The sequence below is a fragment of the Triticum aestivum genome, chromosome 1B (assembly GCF_018294505.1).
Source record: "Triticum aestivum cultivar Chinese Spring chromosome 1B, IWGSC CS RefSeq v2.1, whole genome shotgun sequence".
Lineage (NCBI taxonomy): Eukaryota > Viridiplantae > Streptophyta > Magnoliopsida > Poales > Poaceae > Triticum > Triticum aestivum.
Genome location: NC_057795.1, coordinates 149,376,280 through 149,387,327, shown reverse-complemented (window position 1 = coordinate 149,387,327; position 11,048 = coordinate 149,376,280). Strand labels below are relative to the sequence as shown.

The 11,048-nt window shown below is 48.2% G+C and overlaps 1 protein-coding gene and 1 pseudogene across 1 annotated transcript; both read left to right on the top strand.

Annotated features, from left to right (window-relative positions):
- Positions 1-3,779: 3,779 nt before the first annotated feature.
- LOC123088561 (translocator protein homolog) lies at positions 3,780-4,690 on the top strand. Its single transcript, XM_044510768.1, has one exon. It carries the CDS (start codon positions 3,873-3,875, stop codon positions 4,461-4,463), a length of 591 nt encoding a protein of 196 aa, XP_044366703.1. The 5' UTR covers positions 3,780-3,872; the 3' UTR covers positions 4,464-4,690.
- A 505-nt stretch (positions 4,691-5,195) lies between these two features.
- On the top strand, positions 5,196-10,026 carry LOC123112834 (BTB/POZ and MATH domain-containing protein 1-like; annotated as a pseudogene).
- The last annotated feature ends 1,022 nt before the right edge of the window (positions 10,027-11,048 follow it).

Genomic DNA, 11,048 nt, shown 5'->3' with positions numbered 1-11,048 from the left:
TTAGGCGCGCTTTGCTACGCCGTTTAATTTGGTGGGATTCTTAAATTTATTTACTCACTCTATTTCATTATAGCATAAATTTATGAAAATTTATGAAAATAAACGTATTGTGACGGTGAATCCACGGAGTCAATCCGTGCTTTATTATTAGGGAAAGATAAAAGAACTCGCAACGGCGCTATCGCAAGGACTAGGGAAATATTCATTCATGTTCTATTAGATCATGCATTCAGCCTCCCAGTCGATTATTCCCATCTCACCTATATCTCTACCTCTCTCCATATGGCCCGCGACCAAAATGCCCTTTCGTTATTTCGTTTTCAGAACTTGTGTATGACGTATGGTGTGAACCTTGGTTGTTGCTTTATCCGTAGGCTGTCCCGTAAAAAAACTATAGACCTGAGCGAAAGCATGTTTTTTTTGCGGGTAGGTGAAAGCATGTTTCAACAGGGAGAAGTGGACAGTGGTATCCCCAACCCACCAGGGTTCAAATCCTGGTGCTCGCATTATTTCTGGATTTATTTCAGGATTTCCGGCGATGCGCTTTCAGTGGGAGGAGACGTTCCCATCAACGACGAGGCGTCTACGGTGACTTCGTAAATCTCAAGATGATATGCCGGCTCAGTCTCTCGGAGGTGCTCATAGGGATAGGGTGTGCATGTGTGCGTTCATAGGGGTGAGTGTATGCGCGTGTATATGAGCGCCTGTGTCTGTACTGATGCTCAAAAAAAACAGGGGGAAGTGGAAGCAGAGACAATGGCATCGAAGGAAGTGAAAAATGATAAGTTGCGTAAATTATTTTCCTGTATTCACGTAATCGAGAATTTATGTGTGCAAATTTGTATGAATAGTTGACATATTTACACCATTTTTGACCTACGTATCATATAAAAGAGCAAAATTGTGCTATTTTTTTGGTCAAATGCATTTATTTTTCAACTTGAATTGTAGAGAAAACCACTTCATGATATAACACACATTCAGTGCGTAGACCCGCTGACTTGGTGTGAACTGAAATGTGAAAATATGATACGACTAATAGTGCATTTTTTTAATCTAACTCTGCAAATTGACACGCCACAACAAGCCCAAACATATATGGCCGGTGACTATATACTATATCTATATCTATACCTACTATTAAAGGGAATAGGTATTCTTGGTTTTGTTTAGTCCTTTTCGTTTGGTTTGAGTGCACGCTAAAATTCCGTAATGTTGACTCGTACAAGGGCTAAGCGATCTGGGCTAGGTACTTGTACGTTGATGAGTCTTTTATGGGCTTTCATAGAGACCGCGAAAAATAGTTGGGTCAAAATAAATCAACATTGTGGGAACTGATCACAGGACCTCCACAGGACCTCCTGTCTCGAACTATCTGGATCTTCAATGTAACAACCAATGACCTATGCGCCATTCACATTTACTAATGCCAACTCGCTCTAAATATACGAGTGGCAGTCCTCGTGTTTAGGGCGAGCTAATTAAGCGAATGAGTTAATCAAAGGAAGGATTCTGGACTTAAATAAAATATTTAAACAGATGTGGCTAATTAAAAAAAGATTATGGGTAAACTGGTGGAATAAATAAAAGAAAGATTGTGGTCTTAATAAATAGAATATTCAAATAGATAAGGCTAATTAAAGGAAGGACTTGAGGTAAAGAGGTAGGACAATTAAAAGGAAAGATTTGTAGGCTTTAATGTGTTGCGGCTACTAAATTAGAACATGAAGGATTTGATACCCGACTAAAACGGGTGAGGACATCATGGTAATTAAAGAAAGGATTATATACTTAAATGGAATCAATGGAGATTATGCCCGGCAAAGAAAATATAACACGGCTAAATTGCATCGTACTTTCTCCGTCCCAAAATTCTTGTCTTAGATTTGTCTAAATTCGGATGTATCAAGTCATGTTTTAGTATTAGGTACATCCGTATATAAACAAATTTAAGACAAAAATTTTGAGACGGAGGGAGTATTTTTTTATGTTTATTTTGTATAAGAGTGCTGCGTTGCAGCATGTTCTTCATAATGAATCCGGTGCCGTGGGATATTATGCTTGCGCAAAACATCAATTTTTCCCGTTGCACTAGTAATATCAAATCAAAATACTGCTTCTCCAATCAACAAGGGCTTATCTGGCGAGTGGGGAACGGTGAATCCATTCGTATATGGCGCGATAGCTGGATTCCGAGGAATGGCTCCGGGAAACCCATCACCCCGCAGGGAAGATGCAGATTGAGACGAGTTGCCGACCTCCTGGACAACCATGGTGCTTGGAAGACGGTGGTGATCAACCAAATCTTCTTCCCGATTGACGCGGAAGAGATACTAAAAATAAGAACGTCTCCCCGGTTAGGAGAAGACATTATTGCATGGGCGCCAGAGAGAAGTGGCACCTTCTCTGTTCGGAGTGCTTATCGACTAGCTTTGGAGGTTCGGTTGAGGCCTTCATCAGTCGCGGCGAGCAGGGCACCGAATGGGCGACGGGCCGTCTGGTCTTATATTTGGAGGCGCCCTGCTCCTCCCAAGGTGCGCACCTTCGTTTGGAGACTCGTCACTGATTGTCTACCCACCTGGGTGAACAAGAAACGCCGGGGCCTCGAGGTTTCTGACTTGTGCCCTCTCTATGCTTCCGAGCCGGAGGATACATTTCATGCGTTTTGCAGGTGCCCACGGGCCATCGGGCTATGGCAAGCTATGGAAGAACTCTGGCGCATCCCCGAGGTGCGGTCATTCAGGAGAACGGGGCCGGAGTGGCTCGCCCAAAGCCTCTGCGATCTCCCGGACCAGGAACGAATGGAGCTAATGATGCTGCTATGGCGCTGCTGGCACGTTCGGAATGAAATCACCCACGATAAGAAGCCGCCCCCAGTCGAGGTATCCTGCCGCTTCCTGGTGAGCTACGTGGAGTCCATCATCGGGGTGCAGAACCGGCCTGAAGCGGACCCGGTGAGGGGCAAGCAAGCGGGAGAGGTGCTGCACTCGACGGCGCCAATTCACACCCAGGAGAGCAGCTCGACCCCGGTCAGATGGGCCCCACCCCCGGCGGGCTGGGCCAAACTCAACGTTGATGGGTCCTTTTGCCCTACGACGGGGGTCGGCTGGTGCGGGCATGGTGCTCCGGGATAACACGGGCACGATCATCTTCTCGTTATTGCCGCCAACTGCGATCTTGCGCAGATGCATTGGAGGCGGAGCTGGCTGCATGTATGGAGGGCCTAAACTTGGCACTCCAGTGGACGCCGATGCCGGTGGAGATTGAGACCGACTGCCTAGTGGGCATCAATATGCTGAGGAGTAACTTTGTTGATCGATCCCGATATACTATGTTGATAGATCAAACCAAGCGTCTCATGTATGGAGGACGAGAAGTGATATTAGCTCACATATCCCGTGATCAAAATAAAGTCAGTTATTTTCTTGCAAACTTTGATAGAGTAGAAGAGCGCACTGCTGTGTGGCTCGGTTCTGGTCCTGGCGATGTGCCGGATCTCTGTAAGCAAGACATTATTTCTGGGTAATCAATAAAGTTTTACCCTCCGAAAAAAAAAAACAAGAACCATTTCGATGACAAGATCACACGAGTCCATGAGTGCTCCGAGTCACCCCCACTCCAGAAGCTCCTTTAATCGCCCGCCTCAGTCACCTGGCCGAAAAGAATGGATAGATTACTGAGCCCCTCCGCCACGTGCCTCAACCGCCCGCCACCTCTTCTCCACACGTATCCCGGCGTGAGCCAACCTCGCGCCTACTTAACCACTCGCCGCGACCGCTTCCTCCTCATCACGCTCGGGAATTCACCAGACGCGCGAGAACCTCCGATCGAAGCAATAATCGAGCCGAGTTAGGATCCATAACCCATCACCCATGGAGACCGCCACCGCCACCCAGGACCAAGGCCTCACCCGCCGCGCCGTCGGGGACGTGGACGCCACGCCGGCGCGGATGCCCGGTTCCGGCGCTCGCGCCACCAGCCGGGACCCCAAGAGGAAGCTGGGCCGCGCCAAGCGGGGCCTCCGGTCGCTCGCGGCCGCCGTGACGGTTTCGGCCGCGCTCACCGCGGCCGCCTTCTACGCCTCCGGCGCTGGCTCGTCGTCGGGGACGGCCAAGGCGCCGTCGTCCGCGATGGTGGCGATCGCGCGGGCAGGGTCGGTGGCGGCGGAGGCCGTGATGGCGCTGGCGGCGTGGATGGTGTGGGCGGAGGGCGGGCTTCACGGGCGGCCCGGCGCGACGCTGGCGCCGTTCGCGGCGCAGCTCCTGGCGGCCGCGGCGTGGCCGGCTCTGGCGCTCAGGCTCGGGGCCGGGTGGGCCGGGATGGCGTGCTGCGCCGCCATGGCCGCCGGCGCCGCCGCGTGCGTCCGCGGGTTCGGCGGCGTGAACCCCGTCGCCGGCGACCTCGCCAAGCCGTGCGTCGCCTGGGCCGTGCTCCTCGCCCTGATGAACTACAAGATGCTGTAGAAGGGAGGAGAGACAGTTAGAAAGGCTTTGCGAGTTGTCGCGTGGTGACCACGTCGGGTGGCGAGTTTGTGTATGTACAGTACACTGTACACGCGAGCGTAGTTTGTTGTATCTCGTCGCAAAACACCGCTATCTTTTTGTGTATTACTGTTGTTTAATACGTACAATCTACAATGTACTTACTATGTACGCGTACGAAATATGATCGTGTTCATGTTGTGCTCAAATGTTCGGTTTTTCTTTTTCGATTAGCTGCTTTTGATCGACTAGGGAGTATGGCCCCGAACACACACTTCTATAAACCAGATCGTCCACGTCGGTTCGATCAGCGAAGAGTCCCAGATAGAATCGGAATTGAGTTGGTTCAAATTCTGTTCTGTAGAGTCATCGCGTGTTAGTTCGTAATAAAGCAGACCGCGTCTCAGATCGATTAAACCCCTCTTGGAAATCGGCGATGTTCTTGGCCCAAGGGTTTTGAGCGGAGCAAGCAGCGACGGGCGGTGGCCACGAGAGCACGCGACGAGCAGCGGCGCGGCAGACCAGGCGGCCACACGACATACGGCGCTGGCGGAGACGGGCGCAGAGGTCAACACGCGGCGGCGCGTCAGCACCGTAGCCACCGACAGCAGCAGGCGGCTCAATCTCCGGCAGCTGGCAAGCCAGTGAGTGCCCTGTTTTGCTCTTGCTCGATTTTTTGAGTGCTGACAATCGTTTACTTAACGTTGTTCAGTGAGCAAGCGAGCCAAGATGGCGGAGCCGGAGACGGAGACCACCATCGTGGCCTCTTGTGTCTTCCAATACAAAGTTGATTACGAACAAAGCAAGCAGCTTCCCATTGACAAGGCCATCTATTCCGACATCGTCTCCGCCGGGGGACATCTGTGGAGGATTAGGTGCTACTCGCGCGGCGACACAGAGGACGACAATGGCGAGTATATTTCTGTCTACCTCGAGCACATGAGCAAATCCACAAGCGTCGGGGCCATCTTTGATATCTTCATACTCGGCAGGGACGGCAAATCACCTACGTGGGACACGTCCAAGATATCCAGGACACTCCAAACCTTTGAAATCAATGGAGATAAAGACCAGCGCGACTGCTGGGGATGGAGTAAGTTCGTCAAGGAAACTATTTTGGAGGAAGATTACTTAACAGGAAACACTTCACAATTGTATGTACCATCATGATCATCGACGACAGTCCCATTGCCGTCCCGCCTCCAGACATCGGAACCCATCTTGGCCGTCTGCTAGATCATGCTGGCGGGTCAGACGTGTCATTCATCGTCGACGATGAGACATTCCGTGCACACCGAGCGGTGCTTGCTGCCCGCTCACCGGTCTTTAGTGCAGAGCTCTTTGGTTCCATGTGTCAGCGACCCAATTACTATCACGGCCACGTCGAAGGGCAACACAGCCAGCCCACCAAGAGCGACCAACACATGGGCCTGGGCCGTCGAGAACCAGCAAGAGCTACCAGCTATATATCTACAGGGGACAGCAACGAGCTAGCCATCCGGGCTTGGATCAGGCAAACGGCACGGCGGCTTCCTCCTTCCCCTACCTCCTGTACTTCCTCCTTCCTCCCTCCCAAATCCCCTTGTATCAGACCTTGATTCCCCAGTAATGGAGTAATCTGTGAGTGGAACCTAACATCGTGGCATCAGAGCCTCCTTCCACCCTTCCGATTTGCCACAAATCCTCCCAATTTTGCCCAATTTTTTTTTCTCAGTTCATCAATTCCTTCCACCACCATGCATCCGGAGCTGAAGGCCTACCTGGATGATTACCATGCGCGGGCCATGGCGCGCTATGACGCCGTGGACAAGCAGTACGGGCTGATGTTGAAGATCCTCACGGGCGTCTCGACCCCGCAGCCGGCATGTCCCATGGCCACGGCAGCAGATGACGGCCTCACAGACGACTCTAGTGTCCCTGCGGTCGTCCCCGACACCTCTTCCTCCACCACCAAGGCCGACGAGACCTTCGAGCTCACCCCCGGCGCGTCCCCTGCTTCCATCGAGATGGTGCCAGTCACCTGTTCGACGGAATGTCCGACCGAGGTAGTCACCATCGCCAGAGTTGACGAGGTCCACGCCGCCACCACAACTGTCCGCCTTGAGCCCGCGGTCGATCTCATCCACCAGGAGGTCGTGCCGATCATGACGGTTCATGCAACGCCTGCCATCGGCACCAGCACCACCAAAGTCCTTCCCCCTGTGGCGACCACCACCGACGTTGACTCCAAGGCCAGTGTGCAAGAGCTCGATGCACTCACTGTCAACACCACCCCAGTGACGAGTGAGGTGGACCACACCGTCGTCCACAACGTCTCCAGCGACCTTACTGCATCGACGCTGACAATGTGTTCGGCGCAATGCACCTGTCGCCACACAAACCTACGGAGGTATGTGCTCCACCCAGCAGCGACACCTTCGTGGCTGGTGCTACGACCGCAACCATGGCCATCGTTTTGGAGACATTATGCAGATGGAAACGAGAAACGGCCCATGCCATGGCCGTCCTTAGCTTGCTCTCGTGAACTGAATCGGAAGCACGTTGGGCTGCTGTCACAAGTTACATCTGCGATGAATCATTTTTCTGGTACTCCAGATTCGCTGAGAAGACCTAGGAAGTATTTGCAAATTATGCACCTGAAACTACTGTTTTCATCATTCTCAAGCAATTGCCAAGCAGTACAGTTATGGTCAGAGCTACCGACAGTGGAATTTCAGTTTTGTGCTCATGATCCTACTGATCCAAAAATCACGAGAGAAACCTGGTGGTGCTTGCTGAAAATTACTTATAAGATCGGTCAATTGGGTCACCTATTCAGACCAAGGCAGTGGCGGTCGCTCAAATATGATTCAGTTGCATGCTATCTTGAGGAGCCATCTTCACGTACACATCACCAACCTCATGAAGTTTCAGGGTTCAGTGTTGAGCTAGTACCATTACCATTCAGCGATGTGAGTTCTCCTCAAGTTCCTTATCGTCGGTCGAATTCCATGGACGAGTCATTCTGTTGTTTGTCGGGTGCAAAGCTGCAGTTTGGGCACAATAAACTACAGATTATGAGCATGTCAGTACAATGGCACTTTCTGAGCCAAGAGAAATTAAAGGGGAGTGGTCGTTTTGATAGTGAATTCAGACCTGAACATGTAGTTGATGTTTCAAAAACAAGAATTCAGTTTGCCGAGCTAATCAGCCTGGAGTGTTGCTCCTTCAAGTGTGGACCAAATTGCATACCATTTGTACTCTGGTGGAAATACAAGTGTCTTCTTCTTTTGGTGGGAGTTCAACACATGATTCTAGTTCATTTGTACTTTTTGCACAAGATGACCAGTACTGAAGCCTTGGAAAAAGGTGATTGTCAGCATCTTATATCAACCAATTGTGTTCCAGCATATCTGAAATCAGATGAAGTCTGTGTTGCTGCTATTTGCAAGTTTGATCAGGGAAATTCTCAGGAGTGGGTATTGATACTTTGTTTCAATCAGGGACCACTTCTTGTTTGTACAACTCAGGTGCATTGGAATCTTTCTGAGACGGGTGCTTACTGGATCCCCATGGTACCAAGCTATATTCCTGTCCCGAGTCATCCAATAAAACAATTTATTGATGATCTGGCCTTGAGTATTGCAGAACAGCGGCTAGTCATCTGTTGGGTGCAGTCCTCTTATGAATTTCTCGCTCATGACGCCCAACCGATGTTTTGTTTCAGTCAAAAAAATGCCCAGCTGAAGTTACCAGGATCATATTTTTTATGCACTTGTCAGGCAGTACAGTTACTCTACCATTGGGTTCATGAGCACGTCACTGAGTTGGCTGGTAGTTGTTACTTTGCAAAATTTTGGCGCACTAGAGATTCCCATGATTTAGTACATCACTGGGTAGTTCCTATATGTGCCAGTATACAAGCAGGTGGTAATCTGTTCAAGTATAAGTGGAGCGGACAATATGAATGGAGACTGTTGAAGCCTAATTTCCTGCAAGCTAGTTCTGGTCCCTGTTCTGATGCATATTTCTATGGGAACCAATGCACGGTGGTCGTTGAAGTGTTGGTGTATCTTGTTGGGCAGCTAAGTGACATGTTTCATAAGTGGAGAAGCCAGTATCATATAGGGGCGAGCAACAAAATCACTTACAACTATGGTATATGCCTTGGCATCTCAGTGGCAGGGAGTGGGCTCCTTCTGATTGAGTTGGACCTACTTATTCCAAAACCAGGAGAGCATTTGGTCTTGTTGCAACCCAAGCCTCCGTGGTCACCTCTTGTTCCACCACAAATTTCTACACAATTCAGCAGCAATATGCGAAGAACTAATTCAGAGTTTCTACACCTCGCTGGAGTTCTTTGGGAAATCACACCATTGTGGATCTGTGCTGATCATGTTAATATCTTGTCAAGCCATTGGTGGTGCTTCTCTTGGGGCACTTACCCAGATGCAGATGTCCCTGCTGCATGTCTGGGACGCTCAACCCCGAAGGAGTTTCAGAGCACTGCACACAACAATGAACAACATGCGGTACAGTCACTTCAACCGACAACTTCGTCTTACGCTCAATGGGATCCAGGAGGATTGGATTTTGCAGAACCAGTGAAGAACAGGCACCGGCTTGGGGGCAAGCCGGTTGTTAAGGAGGAGGGGATGTCAGCGACCCACGCAGCCAGCCCACCAAGAGCGACCAACACATGGGCCTGGGCCGTCGAGAACCAGCAAGAGCTACCAGCTATATATATACAGGGGACAGCAACGAGCTAGCCATCCGGGCTTGGATCAGGCAAACGGCACGGTGGCTTCCTCCTTCCCCTACCTCCTGTACTTCCTCCTTCCTCCCTCCCAAATCCCCTTGTATCAGACCTTGATTCCCCAGTAATGGAGTAATCTGTGAGTGGAACCTAACACCATGTCAGAGGCTACAATGTCATCCATCGCGCTGCACGACATCACAGCTGCAACATTCAAAGTTATGCTTCGGTTCATTTACACCGATGAATTGCCCGGAGAAGACGATCCCACAGACTCATCCGTTGAGATGTTCCAGAACCAGCTCGCTGCTGCTGATCGGTATGCACTGGACCGGCTGAAGATTATTTGTGCCCAGAAGTTATGGGAGAAAGTGTCCGTAGATACAGTTGCAACTATCTTAGCTTGTGCTGAAACCTACAACTGTCAGGAGTTGAAGAACAAGTGCATTGACTTCTTTGTGGCGGATGAAAATTTCAAGGAGGCCATGTTCACGGATGGTTATGCGCTACTGGTTCTGAAATTCCCATCGATTACTGCTGAGCTCAAAAGGAGGGTTAGGGCATAATGTAGTGAGAGATACATCTGTGTGTATATAGTCTAGATTTTAGTGTATAGTTCTAGGATGGTGTTTTCTAATGAATTGGCCTGCATGTTTGAGAGAAGAAAATAACACCATACGAAGGGCTCAGTTTGTCTGCATACAACACATTATTTATATTAGAGAAAGGCCTTTGCATGACGCAAGATAAAAGATTTTGCTCTTCTAGAATGTGAAACAGTTGGGAGACAGGATTCAAATTGTTGTCTTATTAAGCAGGTGTTATGCTTTGTAATTGCTTCTATTTTTGGTTGCCATTCTAATTTTGCAATTTTTTTTGTTTGGGCATGGACTGTATACATGACGGATGCTTGAAGCAAATCTATGTAATTCATACTTGCACTTTTTTTTTTGAAAAATAACATTCCATTAACTTCAGTCCATCCCTGCCCCCTCCCTTTTATACAACCTTTGTCATCTTGTTGCTGCTTCATATGTTTTATTATTTTAAAATATAAATCAAAAACACTCTTTACATTCTCTTTTTCATTAATTTTAGTTGTCCCTGGCACCAATTTATGCATTTATTTTAATCCCGCGACAGCGTGTGGGGTATCATCTAATTCTATTTACATTTGAATTTTATGACATGCTATAGATATGCGTCAATTTGTACCTATTGTTCAATTTATTCCAAAATTTTTAATCACGTTGATGTGCATTTTATTTTGGCCTTTATAGGGAATTTATTTTCGAATTTCCTTTTTTTAGACAATTTTGGAATTTTCTAGTCACACTACAGTAGTCAAACGGGACGAATCCCACAAGGTAGCGCTGCCATGGGCCGCCCTATGTAGCGGTTTCCCCCTTTTTCCTCCAGTTCTTTTCATTGTTTTTCTTTACTTTTTTCCTCTTTTCACTTTCTTTTTTTCCCGTTTGTTATTTTTTTCTTCTTATTTTTTTCTGTTTGATTCTGTTGTCAATTCATGAATATTTTTAAAAATAGTGCACATTTTTAGTACATGAAACATTTTATAATATTCATGATCCTTTTTAATATTTTTTCCCAAACTCGTGAACACTTTGCAAGTTTGTGAAACATTTTAAAAATTCATGAACTTTTCGTTTTATGATATTATTTATTTAATTTTACAAATTGACAAAATCTTTAAATTCTGATTATTAAAATACCTAATATTTTTGAAATCGTGTTTTCTTTGGTACTTAATAAACTGACGACATGGTTTTTCAGCGCCAGCCACTTTTGATTTCTTCAGCCAATAAGCTAAATGG